Source organism: Procambarus clarkii, chromosome 38, assembly GCF_040958095.1.
Source record: "Procambarus clarkii isolate CNS0578487 chromosome 38, FALCON_Pclarkii_2.0, whole genome shotgun sequence".
Lineage (NCBI taxonomy): Eukaryota > Metazoa > Arthropoda > Malacostraca > Decapoda > Cambaridae > Procambarus > Procambarus clarkii.
The window spans coordinates 16688646-16707780 of NC_091187.1; the positions used below are offsets into that span (position 1 = coordinate 16688646).

At 37.2% G+C, this 19135-nt stretch overlaps 1 protein-coding gene across 6 annotated transcripts; it reads left to right on the forward strand.

Annotated features, from left to right (window-relative positions):
* Positions 1-5904: 5904 nt before the first annotated feature.
* On the forward strand, positions 5905-19041 carry LOC123771884 (thioredoxin, mitochondrial). 6 transcript variants are annotated; one of them, XM_045764627.2, is made up of 4 exons: positions 10439-10599; positions 13529-13761; positions 15394-15972; positions 17080-19041. In XM_045764627.2, the coding sequence occupies exons 3-4, from the start codon at positions 15670-15672 to the stop codon at positions 17245-17247; spliced, it is 471 nt and encodes a 156-aa protein (XP_045620583.1). In that variant the 5' UTR covers positions 10439-10599; positions 13529-13761; positions 15394-15669; the 3' UTR covers positions 17248-19041. The 6 variants fall into 6 exon arrangements, with proteins under 6 accessions (XP_045620588.1, XP_045620583.1, XP_045620585.1 ...); XM_045764632.2 differs by lacking the exons at positions 10439-10599; positions 13529-13761 and adding an exon at positions 5905-6048; XM_045764629.2 differs by lacking the exon at positions 13529-13761.
* Positions 19042-19135: the final 94 nt, after the last annotated feature.

The following is a 19135-nucleotide window of genomic DNA, read 5'->3' on the forward strand; positions in this document are numbered from 1 at the left end:
TCTGTTCAAATGGAATCCCAGTTAATGGACTCTCAAGAGATATATGTCAAGTCTTTTTCCAAGTTGGACCCTACAATTGGACCCTGTCCAAACGGTTTCAAAGCAAATGGAAATTTTGTATTCCTTCACTTATTGGATTTATAAATGGACTGTCCTTCCTTGTGTGGACTGTGTCCAAATTGTTTCCCAAGGATCGGACTCTGCAGCTGAATCTGTGTGGACTCTGTCCAAATGGATTCCCAAATAATGGATTCAAGCAACATATCAAGTAATTTTCCAAATTCTTCAGTTGGACTTTGTCCAAATGGTTTCAAAGATTATGGACGTTTTTATTTCTCATTGGATTCTTAAGTGGACTGCAAGTGCTTTCTTGTGTGGACTCTACACAAATGATTTCTCAAGGATCGGACTTCAGCTGATTCTGTGTGTGGACTGCCCAAAAGGATTCCCAATTAACGGATTCTCAAGTGATATGTAGTTTTTTTCAAGTTATTTCTACAATTGGACTCTGTCCAAAGGGTTTTAAAAGAAATTGACCATTTATTTCTTTGCTTATTGGATTCCTAAGTGGACTCTGCAAGTGCTTCCCTGTGTAGACTTTGTCCCAATTATTTTCCTCAAGGATCAGACTTTACAGGAGATTCCTTGTGGGAACTCTCCAAATTTAATCCCAATGAATAGACTGAGTGATATGTCTAAGTGTTTTTCCAAGTTATTGCTACAATTGGACTCGGTCCAAACGGTTTCAAAGCAAATATATATTTTTTTTATTTCTTTGCTTTTTGTATTCATTCATAAGCGGACTCATACAGGTGCTTCCTTGTGTGGACTTTGCACAAATTGTTTCCCAAGGATCGCACTTTGCAACTTATTCCGTGTGTGGACTCTGCCTAAATAGATTTCCAGTGGATGGACTCGCAAGTGACATGTCAAGTGCACTTACAAGTTATTTCTACAATTGGACTCTGTCCAAAGAGTTTCAAAGCTCATTGAATATTTTATTTCTTCGCTTATTTGAGTTTTAAGTGGACTCTGCAAGTGTTTCCTTGTGTGGACTTTGTCCAATTTGTTTCCCAAGGATCGGACTCTTCAGCTAATTCTGTATGGACTATTCAAATGGATTTCTTAAATAATGGATTCAAGCGACATATCAAGTGATTTTCCTAGTTATTTCTACAATTGGATTTTGTCCAAATGGATTACCAATTAATGGATTCAAGCAACATATCAAGTAATTCTCCAAGTTTTTTCAACAATTGGACTTTGTCCAAATGGTTTCAAAGATTATGTACGTTTTTATTTCTTATTGGATTCTTAAATGGACTGCAAGTACTTTCTTGTGTGGACTCTGCACAAATTGTTTCCCAAGGATTGGACTATGCAATTGATTTCGTGTCTACTGCCCAAATGGATTCCCAATTAATGGATTCTCAAGTGATATGTATTTTTTTTAAGTTATTTCTACAATTGGACTCTGTCCAAAGCGTTTCAAATTAAATGGAAATTGTTTATATCTTCGTTTTTTGGATTCATAAGTGGACTCATGCAAAGGCTTCCTTGTGTGGACTTTGCAGAAATTGTTTCCCAAGGATCAGACTCTTCAGCTGATTCATTATGGACCCTTTTTTTCAAATGGATTCAAGCGACATATCAAGTGATTTTTCCTAGTTATTTTTACAATTGGACTTTGTCCAAATGACTTCAAAGATAATGGACGTTTTAATTTTTTATCTTATTGGATTAATGAGATGAGCTACAAGTACTTTATTGTGAACTTTGAACACATCGTTTCCAAAGGATCGAATTCTGCAGCTGATTCTGTGTGCGGACTCTGACCAAATGTATTCCAAATGTAGAGACTTTCAAGTACAAGAGTTCTTACATTCTTGTACAGCCGCTCGCACGTATAGCGTTTCAGGAAAGTCCCTAATCCTAATTTTCCCCGAATACGACCCGGCAAATCGTTTAACAACCAGGTAAATCTCTAAGTAAATTTAAATCGTCAAGTCGTTTGACAACCAGATTGGCACCAAGTAAATCCTCCCCGGCCAGGATTCGAACCCAGGCCAAAGCACTCATGAAATGCCAGGCGAGTGTCTTACCACTTCGCCACGGGGGACTGCAGAAAGTGACAAAAGGAAGTGCTTTTCCAAGTTATTTCTTCAATTGGACTTTGTCCAAACGGTTTCAAAGCTAATAGATTTAATTTCTTAACTTATTGGATTTATAAGTGGACTCTGCAAGTTCTTCCTTGTGTGGACTGTGACCAAATTATTACCCAAGGATCGGATTCTTCAGCTGTTAAAAAAATGGATTCCCAATGAATGGATTCAAGCAACATACCAAGTGACATTCCAAGGACTTTGTCCAAATGGTTTCAAAGATAATGGACGTTCTTATTTCTTCACTTATTGGATTCTTAAGTGGACTGCAAGTGTGTGTGGACATTGTCCAAATTGTTTTCCAAGGATCAGACTGCATGAGATTCCTTGTGTGGACTCCATACAAGTGGACGCGCAATGAATGGAATCTCGTGATATGTTTAGTGTTTCTCTTGAGTTATCTCTACAATTGGACCCTGTCCAAACGGTTTCAAAGAAAATGGATTTTTTTATCTTCGCTTATTGGATTCATAAGTGGACTCTTCAAGTGCTTCATAGTATGGACTTTGTCCAAGTTTCCAATGGATCGGACTTTGCATCTGATTCCATGTGAAGACAATGTCTAAATGGATTCTCACTGAATGGAATCGCAATCAATATTTCAAGTGTTTCTCCAAGTTATTTCTACAATTGGGCAATGTCCAAATGGATTCCCAATGAAAGGATTCAAGCAACATATCAATTGCTTTTCGAAGCTATTTCTACAATAGGACTCTGTCCTTAACAGTTCAAGTAATGGACCCAGTCTGTTCCATAAGCCTTCTAACCACTAGGCTGGCAACAGAAATTCCTTTCCTTTACCCCTTCCATTTTTCCCATACCTTTTCCTCCTACCTTCTCCCTTATATATATATATTTTTTTTTTGCTACTCCTTTGTGGGTGGCCTTCACATCACCATTAGCTTGCTATTGGTGAGCGATTTCTGGTGGTAGCCTGGCTATCACTGGATATCCCAAAGTAACCTTTGGTGCGTTGTTTAGGGTTCAACGCAACGAGAGAGTTCCTGCTTGAATGTCCTTCATGAAGGATTTCCTTGTAGGATTCTCTCGGACGATTCACCCTGGTCCGGCTCGTAGTCGCAGACCTCACCGTGGTGAGCCGGTGAACATGGAATAGCATTCATGCTATTCCATGGCCAACATGCGACATCTTTATTTTAAGTGTACAGTACTAGTGATAACATAGTTTTAATATAAACATTTCTGTGCTTGGTAGATATGATTGTCCATATTACGGAAATGAAAAAGAGCTCACGCCAGAAGTTAACAACATTTCTGCTTTCAAAAGTTCACTAAAGTGATTAGCAGACTAAATAGAAAAATTGCATGCAACATGTACAGATGATTAATATCCTGCCTTTTATAGGAAGGCAATAACTATATTGCTATTGGCTGCAACTTTTTACATTGGTAAGCAATCATTTTTATCATTTAACCAGTAGCAAGAGCAAAGACAAATCGTCTCCTTTTATTTTAAAATTAAATCCGTATGTTTATCTAAATTTCGACCCCGAATTGACTATCTGTACCAAAATACAACTACAAGTTTCACATTATAGAGACAAACCTCATATACTATATTGGCTTTAAAAATAACATTGCCCATATTGATTTGATTCATCTTAGGTTTTTTTTTCAACATTATCAATGTTATTTTTTGTGTTTACAGATGTGGTTGATTTTTTTGTTATTAATATATTTTTGAGAATAATAAATATATATAATATAATTATTTGTATGCAGGGGGTTCCTTGAGACAAATATTATTTCAATGGTTCCACAAAGGTGAAAAGGCTGAGAAACTGCTATATAGTTTAGAACGCAAGATGAAGTAGCCGCTCAAAGTTCCAGTGAAGCGACGGTCTCTATTCTGTATAAGGAAACATCATCCTCAATTTGACGTTCTGTCTTCATTAAGATTTAGAGTTCATACTAAGTCTTAGTATGAACGTCTAAGCACAGTCACAAGCTGTGACTGAGCACAAAGTGACTTGAACACTAACTTTCATGCACAGTTTAAGCGTAAATACAAAGACAAATTAGAAAAATAAATCTTTGATAAATACTATTCCTTCTTGCTGAGCTATGAGCACTTCGACCACCTGCGACAATTTATCTTTTATACTGACTGGTCCAGTAAGGTGAGGTAATTATTAAAAAACACTAAGCCAGTATGACTATGCCACTTGGGGAGGAATGTTAAGGGAAGACTATGATAAAGATGTCGATTGAAGAAGCGGTGCCTAACCACTTGTACCATCGGGAATCTAACACCGACCCGGCAAAATACGAGGCCATTAAAGAAAAGTCTTAAGCGGATGAAGCAAAAAGGACTATCTCAGAATTATAAGACCAATGTAATCCCGACAACGTAGCCTATAATTTCCGCCTAGCCAAATTATCCTCTCACGCTTGCCGGTTTTACGACTAAATATTGAGACGCTGCCAACCTCCAGCTAACTGTCCATAATCTTAAAGAATCACACCAAGAGTTAATTTGCTCAATTACTGCGATGTGATCTGGGAACACGGAATTCCATGCACAGTTTAAGCATAAATACAAAGAAAAATTACACAATAAATACCTGATAAATAATATACTGATTTAGTGGAAATTCCAACCAAAGTGCTTGATACCTATGCAGGCTTCTACTCTTGTCCAGAGGGTGAGTATAGCAAATATCTTGTGTCAGCTGATTGTTCAGTCACCCAGCATTATTTATGAAGCTCCATCTGGTGATTAAATACTTAAAAGGAGTGCCTAAAATAGACATACGTACCCAAATAGGCAAAGTAAAGATGGAAGGCTATTTTGACAAGTGCATACCTCACCATTCCACTGTAATTGTCTAGTATTTAAACATGTTTGGCCACAAGCAGGACATTAAAGATAATGATCTTCCTGACGCGTACAGATGATGCACAGCAACCACTCTCCTCTTACAAGGCGTCCGCCCATATTCTTTCTCTAGAACAAACTACAGATTAACCAAATATATTATTATTTAATATAAATCTCAAACAATTTGGAATAACAATAACTCTAAATTGTCATATATGTAATTGAATTTGTTTTACGGTGTAAAAATACATATTAAATAAAAAAAAAACACGTGATCACTGCATGCAATAAAACTGAGAAGGTATTATGTTCTAAGACCTTGACCCCCCGAGGACATGGTAATTACAGACGATGTCTTCGTAACGAAAGGACTCTTAATTAACATAATTTAAATTTTATCAGTGGTTAAAAACATATTTCATAAAACATACGCTATAATCAATACAAACTAATGCCACAACTAGCCAAAATTTGGTGAGGATGGATGAGGTAATTATAAATCAAATTTATCGAGGTAATTGTATTCTGCCAAATTGTTATAAGAGCGATTGCTCGTCCTGGGAAAAGGTGAATATATTGCAGGGTTGTAACGTTCGTGTGGCCGGGCACGTAGTCTTGCATGCGTTCCAGCAGCCCCGCCAATTGCAAGCATCAACACCCTGAAATGCGATTTGAAATGGCTCGGGTTGGCTAAAACATTGTTCAACACTGAAACACGAATCCATGGTGGACATACGCTGCCGTGTACTGCAAGGCATGCAATATTACTAGTAAAATACGTCATTAATGACGAGATTGCACACTTTCAGTTAACAATGAGCTGTGCACCGGTTAATTGCATTAGCCGCACACGAAGTAGATGCGTCAAATTCTGCATAATATCAGGACCCATTTACATTGTTGGAGCCCGAGAGAGTGACGTCACAGGTAAGGAACAAGTTAAGAAGCAGCGAAGACCTGTCTGGAAGGCCAAACGGGTTACAGCTGTATATTGAGCGCGTCCACAACATTACTGTCTCCTGCCGGCTTCCCTCGCCTGAACTCGTAAGTAAACCTCTCATTTCCATCCTTTGAAACAAAAACACATGACAAAATTAACATATCCACTGATGTGATAACGTTATGAACTTCCTGAGTTTCGGTCGTAAATCTGTGGCAGAATTAATTGTAGGTGTTGTGATAAATGTGGTCGACTATGTGGCTATCAGCTATCTATTTATTGTGGTCGACTTCAGCTATCTATCTCGCGAGCAAAAGGAAGTGTTTTGGACGTGATGGGAGAGTACGAAGAAGTGTTTTTCATAGTGTTTAGCCAGTGGGCATAATATCCAAGTGTAATGTTAATTCAACCACTGAAACAAGTTATCAACGTTGAATTAACGTTACTCTTGGATATTTTGAACACTGGGTGATATAAATTAAGACCTTAGACACTTTTAACATTTGTATTCCTCACCGGGAATGAAGTCAGAAAGTGACAAGTCAGTGTTAATTCAGCATACATATAACTCGTGTAATTTATTTACTATTCCAAATAGTATACACATTTACTGATTCATTGTTTTGCATTTGATTATTGTTGCCAGCTTCAGCTGTGGTGTGATGTTCACTCTCTTCAGAGATATTTGGATAAGCTTTTCTCTCGTGTGCATTTTAAAACATTTGCATATTTTATCATGCTCGCAATACGGCAAAATCAAGTGACAACGGATTTTTGCATATATCAGAATGCTGGTCATTAAAATCCAAGGAGAGAACTCGATTGATGCTGAAATGTTGGTAAATAAATCAACTATTATAAAAGTGCTTATACAGTGTCATACTTGCATTTATACTGATGTGAAAGAGTATTACCTCAGTGGAGTTACTTATACTATATTTTGTAATATGTTCACTAATATATTTGTATTCTTTTCCCTTATCAAAAGTAATTGATTACCGAATGTTATTTGTTAATGGCTGAATCGTCTGTAATTCAAAATCTGAATGTTAATAATAGCTCATATTTATTATATTTGTTTTTCAATTTAAATTATTTCAAGATAATCTAATATCCCACCCGATCACATGCCTGTAATGTGAGCCTTAAAATGTAAAACTTTACCTGCTCGACTGCATCCTTCGTATTTAGCATGTATTCCGCGTAACATGTGTTTTGTAATTCTGAAGATGTGTTCATATATATATACGCCACCCGAGAGCACTCAAGGAAGTACAGGTTATATTTCCTACGTTCCTAACAACCGTTGGTTCACTACAGGGTGGCTACTGAGGGCCCCCTCGATTCTGACGGGAACGTGACTTGTTTCCACTGATGACAAGACCACACACTAGAATGTGAAGGGACGACGACGTTTCGGTCCGTCCTGGACCATTCTCAAGTCGACTGAGATTGTTTCCACTGTCGGTCATACAGAGGAAGGCTTAAGATTTTTTCTAACATATATTTCAGTAAGCGGTCGTATTCACTTCACCTAAGGAAGGGCTGGTTTTGTTGTTGTGGCAAGGCAACATCTTCAAAAGTAGATTAACAGACTCACACCCACAGCGTTCGCGATTCAGAATTAGAGGACCCCGATTCGATTCCCGGCGGAGACAGAAATATTTGGGCAGTTTCTTTCATCTGATACCACTGTTCATTTAGCAGTAAATAGGTACCTGGAAGTTAAATACCTGTTGTGGGCTGTATCCTAGGAATATGTACTCACCATACTATGCTTGCGGTGGTAGAGTTTCGAGTTTTTAGTCCTGCCTCTTAACTGCCATTCAATTAGTGAATAGGTTCCTGAACCTATTGGGCTCAATCACATCAACGTTTGAAACTGTGTCTGGAGTCTGCCGCTATCACATCATTTCCTAGTACATTCCTTTTATTAACTACTCTGATACTGAAAAATTATTTCTGATGTCTATGGCTAATCAGGGTACTGTGTCCACCTGTGTCCCCTTGTGTGAGTACTACCCGTGGTAAATAGTCTTTATCTACCACTATCAATTTTCCCAGAGAATGCCATCGAATCTGCTTCAACTTCGTCTTATACTTGATAATGTATGGACTCCATGCCTGGAGCCGCATACTCCAGGATTGGTCTAACATATGTGGTATACAAGGTTCTGAATGAGTCCTTACATAAATAATAAAAGCAGTTCGGATGTTAGCCAACCTTGTATATATATATGCTGATTAAATTATTTTGATGTGGGCTCCAGGAGACAGGTTCGATGTGATATCAACCCCTGATGGAGCCCTCTTTCTCTCTCTGTTCGTTTCATGAAGGATTTTATCTTCCATTTAGTATTTTGTGTACGTCCTCCTGTTCCCTCTACCTAGTTTCATTACTTCACATTTGTTGAGTTAAACCTCCAATAGCCATTTGTTGGACCATTCTTTCAGCTTGTCCAGGTCATCTTGTAGCCTCTTGTTTTCTTCATCATCAGCAAACATTCAGAGGAATGAATATATTCTTTCTGAAAGCTCATATATATATATATGAGAAACATGATAGGTGTGTATGAGAGAGAGAGAATAAGTCTGGAATAAGCACACTATTGTGAGTACTAGAGATATGAGACAACCGACGGTTAGAAAGGCGGGATCCAAGAGCTAACTGCATAATTCTACAGACACTAATAGAGAAAACACATAATCAAATCTATGCGTTTCTCTCTAAAATCATTGACTGTTGTCAATGCACTTTTGCATAATTGATCTAGTTGTTAGCGTTTGGTTACTTAATGCATTCATTTCGTTTCACTCTTCATTCGTATACTTATTCCTGCCTAAAGATAAATTGTCATTAGTAATAATTGTAGGAAAATATTGTCGGAAACTGCTCCTGCACACATACCAAGACTAGTAACATGTGTGGTGGTGGAGACACTTTCAGAGTGAAGGTGCCAGTGCTCCTTATTTGGCGCTTTATGATTCATCTTAACGACCGTTAACATCGCTGACCCTTCATCTCCACTGGATACGTATAAGATCTGCCGACATTATTTATTTGTGGGGATCTATTTATACCTTAAAGTAGATATTAAATGCAGGACGAGAGTCGCATATCTAGTTAATTGCAAACAGTACGATGTGAATTAATTAAGATAATCAAGCTCGCGCAGTTCTCAGGTTTAAATGATGATAATTCATAACTAGTTGTTAGAGTTGACCCGTATACCAACTGTATACTAATCACCTGTGTTGGGTGTACTTTGCTTTGTTGCTGGGATGCAGATAATGAGTATATTAGAATTTGGATGAATATATCAATTATTTTAAAGAAAGCAACCGGTTAAAGCAGTGGAAATTGTAATTTTAATAAATCATTGTGTCAGGGGACAGGAAACCAGAGGGTATTCATACACGTATAGGCTTATATCGAGGCCCTCCCTCCCCCCGCCCCCCCCCAAAAGGTCGAATTACTGACCCCGCCCGTAATGCAACCCCACAAGAAGCTGACTAACTCCTGAGTACCTACTTACTGCTAGGTGAATAGGCCATTAGGTGATAGGAAATGTTGTGTTGATTTTGGGGCGACGCCGACCATGGTATCGGATGCACCCCGGCGTACCTGTGAAGGGATAGGAAATTGAAATTGAAATTGAAATAAGTTTATTGAGGTAAAATACACAGAAAGGGATGAGGTAGGTCAAGCTATTCTCACCCCTTTCAGTACATCGTGTTAATACATACATATACACACATCACAAGATAAACATATATATTTCCTGAAGGGGTAGGAGTTCGTGATAGGAAATGCGCCCAACTATTTCTGTCCCACCATGGATTCCAACCCAGAATTCTTGATTGTGAGTCGAGAACGAACCCGACTGTACCCGGGACCCCCAGATATTTACATTTAGAACCGGAACCCTTTAAAATTTGCATTAATTGAATCTGACAGTTTCCTGACCCCATCGAACCCACTTGATATAGATTATACATATTGTTGTCAGGGTAGCTAACAAATGGAATGCATTAGATAGTATGTATACGTATAAGTGGTGGAGGCAGATTCCACACACAGCTTCAGAGCCCAATAGGCTCAGAAGTACACAGTTGATTGGGTGATGAGAGGCGGGACCAGAGAGCCAAAACTCAACCCCCGCAAGCACAGTATATGTATATATGCGAGTACAATTAGGTGAGAGATGGTGGCAATCAGGTAAATTCTGTACCTTTTTTATAATTGCAATATTCAATTGTTTTATGGGTAATTTTACTTAAATCGTTTATGATTGTGTGTCTTAATGTAAAAATTGTATTTTATTATTGTTCAATTAATTTAAGAGTTTTTGTGTGGTCTAGTCTTCATTACCTTCAGTCACGCTATTGTGACTCATCGTCTGTACATTAGTCAGCCAAAACACACATTCATTGTCAAATTAAACAGTAATATTAATCTAAGAGTTGATAATTTCTCTTGTCTACAACCAGATTAGTTATATATATTAATGACGTTTGTCTCATTCTATGTCAAAACAATTAGAATGGACAGCATAACTAATTATTGAGTAGTTGGTTGAGGCATGAACGACCAGCCAAGAGTGTAAACAAACACCCACCGCAGCTCACCCGCAGCTCACCGATCCAGGACGGTGGTAATTACTGTAGACTGGTGAAGTATGGTGAAGAGCAGTGGAAATACACACTTAAACAATCGTATTGGATATTGTACCTACTAACGGTAGTGACTGATTGTTGCTAAGGCAGAGGGGGGGAGGTGAGGTGTTGACCACATTTTCCATTGGGATTAGCAACCTTTGTATCATTTTATATAATATATATATATAATATATAATACATACAGCTGGGTACAGACGACTGTACCCGAAGCGCTTTGCGTAATAGTGGCTATATAGATTGTGTACCTTCTGTTCCTATAATTGTACATTACTCTTATGTTCTTTGTGCACACATTCCTTTGAATAAACATTTATATTTGACTGCTGTCTCCTTTAGTAAGCTGAGAGCTTTCCCATACAATAGCTTATGGTAAGTCTTACCCATTAGTTTTTCCTGGAATACGACCCGCCAGTCATTTTAGCAATCAGGTTCCAAATTACTGTTGGGTGATTGGCTTACAGTTAATAATTTTCGTGATTTTTTCATGCCCGAAACGCTTTGCATAATAGTGGCTTTAGGCATTGTATGTACTAGCCCTATCTATAAATCCATCACTCCTTGTAAAATCTCTTGTATGTATGTACCTTACCTAAGTAAACATTTGATTTGATTTTATTTGAATAATTGGTACCTAGTCAATCCTCCTTGGTCAGGATACAAATCTAGACCAAATCGCTCGGGAAGAGTGGTGGCGAGTGTGTTACCGCTGTGCTACCATGTACTGTGCATGTGTTTGTCTCTGCATGTAAGGTTCAAAATGGGTCTCAGGTCTAGTCAACTTACATCATCTTTTTCTTTATAGTTTGCTTAGTTGGTTCACAACCGATAGGTCCCGGGTTTGATTTCCACACAGGATGGAGACATTTAGTTAAATTTTCTCTCACCTGATGTCTCTGTTCTAGACAGAGCTCCTTAGACCTGTGCTAGATGAACAATATCTTGTACTGTACCACAGTTCAGTCCTCCTTCATCTTGTTTCTAAGGTTGCCTGCTGAAGGCTAAGGTATAGCATGTTCCTGTGATTCCTACTTATGGGTTTGCTTGTCTATGACTGGTTGGTTTAGTTATGTGGGGTGTGCTTGGCATAGCTGTCAAATATGTCTGTATGGGCAGTTTTATTGCAAGCTACTATGAATGGTTCATATTTATATTGTGATGCAACCATAGTGATGTTCTGTGGAGTAATAGTTGCTCATTATTTTACTAAGAACGGCTTTTGGAGTGCTGACAGCATGATCCAAAGTTATTTCACCAAATAACCCTAAAACTAATCTAATTCCCCACTTAACTGTTCACTATAGGAAATAATAAAAAAAGTTGTCTGCATTCAGATATGCTGACATTGAGCAAGTTTTTAGCTTAATATCCAATATTATAACCTCCCTCCTTTTACTATAGCATGGATGGTCATTGTGGATATATTTTGTCTAGTTGATTATGTTTCTAATTACAACGGCTAGACATTAAATTGAAGTTCTCGCAATATATTTTGTAATTTTCTCCATTCTTTTACTGTTCTTTGTCTTTGGATAATAAATTTAAATCAATCACGTTTCTGGATAAATCTAGATAGTAGTGTGTCTAGTAATATAAATTCTATCTTGCTCTGTACAGTGTACTGTTTTGGTCATCATCTCGATCATTATCACCATCATTGTCATCATTGTAAATCATTTTTATGGATTTTTTTTTAATTCTCTTGTGCTCTTATTCTTCTTGTCATTTTCTCCATAACCCCTCTACCAGTACTTAGCCCAACTACTTGGGCAGGACGGTTGAGTGACAGTCTCACTTTATGCAGGTCTGCGTTTGATCCCCGACCGTCCAAGTGGTTGGCCACCATTCTTTTCCCCCATCCCATCCCAAATCCTTATCCTGATCCATTCCAAGTGCTTTATAGTCGTAATGGCTTGGGGCTTTCTCCTGATAATTCCTTCCTTCTACCAGTATTTTATTCAGCAATTTTTTCTATGCATTCTCTTGGCGGCATGAATAACACCTTCATTCAAAGGCTGGTTTTATTTGGTGGAAGAGCCATGTACTGTACCTTATTTTGCCATTCGGCATCAATAAAACCTGCACCTCGTCAGCCTTCATCTTCCTTTTTAACTTCGAACACAATAATTTGCTTATTAATTTTTTAATGAAACCAGTCCTCAAAAATTGCGTAGCCCAAGTATTGGTGGAATTGTGGTAGTGTAGAGACAGTTTTACAAGGCTCTTGGTCATACAGCCTTATATAATTATTTTCTTAACCAGTTTCATCAATATTATTGATTTGGAACACACTGAATTTGTGTGTCAGTGATTGTTGGAATATTCTTTTGAAGCCAGTCAGAATGACTCATAAATTCCTAAATTCTCAAGTCATCAGCTAATTACTGTACACTGCTGCTGCCTTGATTTGCTCAGCAGACGAGGGGGCAGATGAGAAGGCAGACGAGGAAGCAGACAAGGATGCAGACAAGGGCAGGTATAGAGGATGTAGGATGTAGTTTGTTTAGAGCAGAGGTACCCAACTTTTTTTTTTGTCAATGGCCCTATTTTCTAATACAGTACTAAAGACTCGCAATGGGGTTGCAATCCATCATTTGGGAACCACTGGTTTAATGGGTGTAAACTGTAAATGGCTGACTAGGTCATGTTTTTCTAATCAGATGTTTTACATAGAGTACTGTACTTAAATTTTAATAGTATTGGAAATTGTATTAATTTTTTATTGCATGTAGTACAGTATACTGTAGTGTATCTTAAGGAATTTGGATGTAAAAGTGGTATAGTAGTACTGTACAGTACTTAGAAGTGTTTTGTATGAGTTGTTATCTATTCCAGATAAATATGTTTTGGTTTATGACAGTTTATACTTGTAGTGTAGTACATTAACAAATGTTGTGTCCTGTGCAGCTCGCTAGCATGCATGTTGTGCCTCCGGGAGTAACATGCGGGTGCTTGGCGTAGGGGTGGGTGTTGTGGTGCTGGTGGTGGTGTGGGCGGCAGCTGCAGTGGCCGTGATTGCTTGTGGGCGGAGTCGTACAGTAGCAGCAGTGGGGGTTACTGGGATTGCAGCGGTGCTCTCTCTCCTGCTGCTGCCGCTTCCCCAACACTCACTGCCTCACCAACCCACCGTAGAAGAAGTGGTATGGTTTTTGCTTGCACTTCAACTTTACTCTTCATATTTTGATAAATGTTTGGCACTACTTGATTTGGCCTATGTTGAGTTGCATGTATGAGGCATTTGTTAATAACACCTAAATATGAAGAATGTAATTCATATAATTTGCTATTAAAGCTTGGGGGACAGCACTACTCTGGCTCTCTTTGCAATAACAATCAAGGATTAAAGATTGTTTTCAAGGCATATAGATAACTTGTCCAAATTTAGAATTAGGGAAGAAGGGAATATTAGCAGGTCTTCTCAGAGTAAATAGGTAAGAAATAATGAGTATGAAATGAACAATTACTATAGTACAGTATGAAAAAAATTAATGTGACAAAATGATTTGATTTCTTGACCCATTTTATGCACATTTGCCTTTCTTTCATTGCATTTCACTGTTAACCCTTTAAATGGTGGAATTTTCCAATGTAAATCAATTCATTTCAGCTCAGATAACTACACTAATTATAAATTATTTGTTTACAATTCCAGTGCCAGTAGCCACACTGAACCAGTTTGATAATTCGCATTTTCTCCTACCGTACACAAACAAAACTGACACTGTGCGGAAATACAGTAGAATACTGTACATTGTCCTGTATTGTATTAATATTTTTGTAAATTACTCTAGTTCTTTTAATTTTTTACTAAAATTTAGTAATGTATATTCATATGAAATAATAATGATTCTTTAAGCAAGTGCATTAATACATTCATTTTGTGTTTCATATTACTGTACAGTACAGGTATTCCAAGTTATTCTTCTTGAAATGTTTTTCTTTAATCTTTTTCATGTAAATAACAGCTATCAAAATCACAATATTTTCTTATCACCTGAAAATCACCTGTTCTTGCTATTTTTCATAAGAATATGTGTTGATGCATCTTATCTTGAGGTCATCTTGAGATGATTTCGGGGCTTAGCGTCCCCGTGGCCCGGTTCATGACCAGGCCTCCTTTTTATTACACACCCCCAGGAAGCAGCCCATAGCTGCTGTTTAACTCCCAGGTACCTATTTACTGCTAGATAACAGGGGCATCAGGGTGAAAGAAACTTTTTGCGCATTTGTCTCCTCCTTCACCGGGGATCGAACCCGAAACCTCAGGACTACGAATCCGAAGCGCTCTCCACTGCTCTGTCAGGCGCCCTCAAAACAACACTCATCAACAACACTCAGTCATGCAAGAAAACACTTGCTCTATTTGCTGTTTATCTGATGATATTTTGAATAAGAGACATGAAACCATAACAGGATCCAAAAATATGTAATAAATGAACAAAATACTGTAGAGGTAAATTTAAAGTCAATTTATATACTTTCAAAATTGGCATTGATATAGTACACTGGCTGAAACATTTCCCAAAACAGTTTTTGTAATTAGACACTATAGGCAGCCATTTTTAAATACATGTAATGTAATGATAAACACAAAAGCATATGATGTGATGCTAATTGTCTTATTATTATTATTATTCTATACTTGAAGAAAGCAAACTTGTTATGTGAATATTATTTAAAGCAAGTACTTTTTCATCTGTACATTAAATATTGCATTTTGTATTACAAGTACAGTATATTTATTTCAAGATTCATATGCTGATTATTTTCAGGTGATTGATCAACTCTTCATACCTCGGGTGGTTATAGTACTGGTCTTGAGCTTATCGGCACTTGCAGCACTTGGAGCCATCATTGGCCACTGGACTGAACCCATACTAGCAGGGCCACTCAAGAAAGTTAAGCTTTAAGAAACTCAGAGACTTTGGTGCAGCTTTAATATTTGATTACCACAAAACGATATTGGTGACTGACGACATAAAGGCAGCTAAAGTTGTATTTATACTTAAACCTGTACTAATCTGCATAAGGGTTTTCCCTATAGAATTATGACACACAATCCAGCCATGCGCACCTTTCTTCAGAGGGTCCCGGTTAGAATTCTCTTCAACAATTCTTCTAAAGGTCAACTTTTAACAGCTTCCTCTAGAACCAGGGGCCTTCGTCAGAGTGAAAGCCTAATGGATGTGTTTGAAATACAAAATGAAGAAGAGTTCAAGAACAAAGTCATGAGAAACTCGCTTCCAGTAATTGTTAACTTTCATGCAGAGTGGTGTGAACCATGTCATTCCCTCAAGCCTCTACTGGAAAAAATTGCTAAGGAAAATCTTGGCCAACTACATCTAGCAGAGGTGAGAATATTTAGCTTGATATAGTACTCTTAGATGAGTTCATTCACATGAACTCAAATTAATATACTAGTAGGTAGTATTCTTAAAGTGCTGTATAATAATAATAATAATATATATGATAAGTGTGGGTAAAATACTTTTTATATATGTATTACCCACTCAGTGAGTGGTTCCTTGACAAAGTGAGGTGGGGCTATTGTACACTGACAGTGAGTGGGTGGAGAAGGCTCCTGCTTCCTCTCTCCAGACTGATGATGCACAAGCAAGCTGCCCTTCTGTGTGTACAGAGAAATTGCATTAACGTGATGTATCAATGACAAAATCACTAGGAGCTGTGAATAGGATTCGAACCTATTGCTCTGGGTACTCTCAAGTATACGCCTTAGACAACTATGCCATGACATGATCATAAGGATCACAACCTGGGATTCAACTGAATCCACGAGAGTTCCTGAGCCTTCCACTGAAGCCGAACCAGGGTTTCACACAATCCCCCTATGCACTCTGGCTCTGTTGTCCAGGAATTCTACCTCTAATGCTTCCTTTTTCAATGCACAGAGAAATCACATTAATGTAATGTATCAGTGAGAAAATCAGTAGGAACTGTGATGAGGGGAGAGGGAGTTTCCCTCTATGAGGCGAGGGGAACTTGGGAATCAAATATCAAAACAAAGCTGAGAATTGCAACAAAACAAGCAATTGCTTAAAGAAAATTAGGTGCCCAAAGGTAAGGTAATGCAATAAAACATTGCAGCTGTGTAAACACCCTCTTTGTGATACACCTGAACACCATCTGGTGGCAGCCCAAGTAACTCGGTGTACTTGCCAGCCTCTCCTCTCGCTCACTTGCCTAGTTACAGTACAGTCCAGGAACTAAGGAAAGTCCTAATACTGTAATAGGAACTGATTTAGAATCATTGTTTTCTGGCAGATTCTAAAGGTTCTATTTAAAGTAAATTGTGGAAATACATTTTCAGCATACCTGTGGTAACAGTGTTTGTATGGCTGTTAAAGGTATATATTGCTCTGTAAAATACTGTATTTAGAAATTATATAATATTAAAATTTATTCTTGGATATATTAATTCTAGTGATTATTTTTTATAGGTAATGGTAGATCAACACGTGGAGCTCCTGCATGCCTTCGAAGTCACAGCAGTACCGGCTGTGTTGGGAATCTACCGAGGGATGGTGATAGAAAAATTTGTTGGCTTGGTTTCTCATAAGGAGGTTAAGGGATTTGTTGAGAAACTGTTGGAGAAAAATAATAAATAAAATCTACAATTAATACTGTATTTTGGCGGCTATTGTGGTAAAAATCATTTACTGCACAGTATTGTTATCGAAAAGCCATTGCTCGTTCATGAATGGAGAACCTATGAAATTCTTGGAATATAGATGAGGAGATATATGCAGTACAGTATTTGGAGTTTGTCTTCCAAAATTACAGTACAGTATGAATATTTACATGTACAGTATGTTATATTTGAGTAATACTATATTTTGAGACGTGAAACGCAGCTACCAATTCATTACTTGTATAGCCTTTATATAGTGTCTTCCTAGTGAGGATATTAGGGATGAGTGCCCTTGGGGCCCAGTCTCTGATCTAGTCTCCTGGTCGAGAGCCTGATCAGTCAGGCTGTTGTTACTACTAGTTTAATGTACATACTGATGAGGAATCGTTTTAATGAACCAAGTGAATTCCCCTTTGGGAAGCCAATTTCCAAAGAGGATAATATATGAATATCTATAATAATCAGTGAATATCATATATATTTACAGTATATATAATAATTGGTTAATATCATATATTAATGTACTGTATTATACATTATATTTCCTGCAAATAGCTCTCATTATTCATTACAGTCAAGACATTTAATCAGTAAGTGGAGAGGAGATAGTGAATTTACATGTTATTTCATAGATGATGATTATAAATTCAGGTTGTCTGTTTCAGTAACATTACCAATTATTTATCAGTGAGAAACGAAGTTCTGCAAATGGCTTAAATTTGTATATTATAAGTTTCTTGAACATCATCTGTCGTTATGTTGTTAGTTCCGTAACATAGCAATGGTAATAAGTCCTTGGGGTTGATGGACTTTCATTGTTTCCTGTCTCCGTTAGGACAATATGAAATATGCCTAAAAGGATGCCTAGTTAGTATGCTTCTATTTGTTACATATTGTTAGTTATTGCATCATGTAGGCAATACTTTCTGGGCATTATTTTATGCCTAATATATCTCATACAATCAATATTTTTATTCTTAAATTTGATATTCAATACATTTGAAGCCATTTATCTCGGTCCACTTGTGGGAAAAAATTTAAAATTGTTTTTAATAAAAATACTGGAATGTGTATTAATAATTTAATGACTCATTAAAGTTTAACCAAATTTATGTCTATATTTACACTTGTCTATTGTCTCGCATTTCAATGTGAAAAGCTTCCTGTGGTTCATTTACCATTATTCAATACTAGCATTCATTATTTTTTGAAAACAGAATCTGATAATGGGTAGTGTATATTTAAAAGTTGGCCTGATATATTGTGTGGCACCATCATATAATTGTATGTGTATTACATAATGTTTTAATCTTAATATTATAATGATTGTAAATTTTGTGGTATTTTGTAATAATATAATGAATGCAAGCGCCTGCAGCTCCTGTTTTTGGTACAGCTATAGCATAATACAGAACCTACAACACTGTAAGAGTACCTACAACACTGGAGTAAATATTATTAAGTATAAGGACTACCTACAGCAAACTACCCAAAATAGAATTAAGTATATATCATAGAAGAACATCACTTGAGCTCAGGTAATACTATAATCTTTAACAATACTTTCACCTATCAGTTTAAATACAGTATGCACATTGAGACACATCAATATGACTTTGGTTTTATCTTAAGACAGTATGGTTATGTGAATACCCTTGTTCCTTCCCTTCCCTTCCCTTCTCCCATTTCAACATTCATGGTGCTCAAAACTATTCATTGAAAATTCAATGTGTTAACTGTGTGTGTAAACAATAAATATATCTTTGCCCAGCTTGTGCTTTTTTATTTTCAAAAATTTAAAAGTAATTTGGGCAAATAATTTCATAAATCTGCAAAATGTGGAATGTCAGCTTCAGTTACTACCT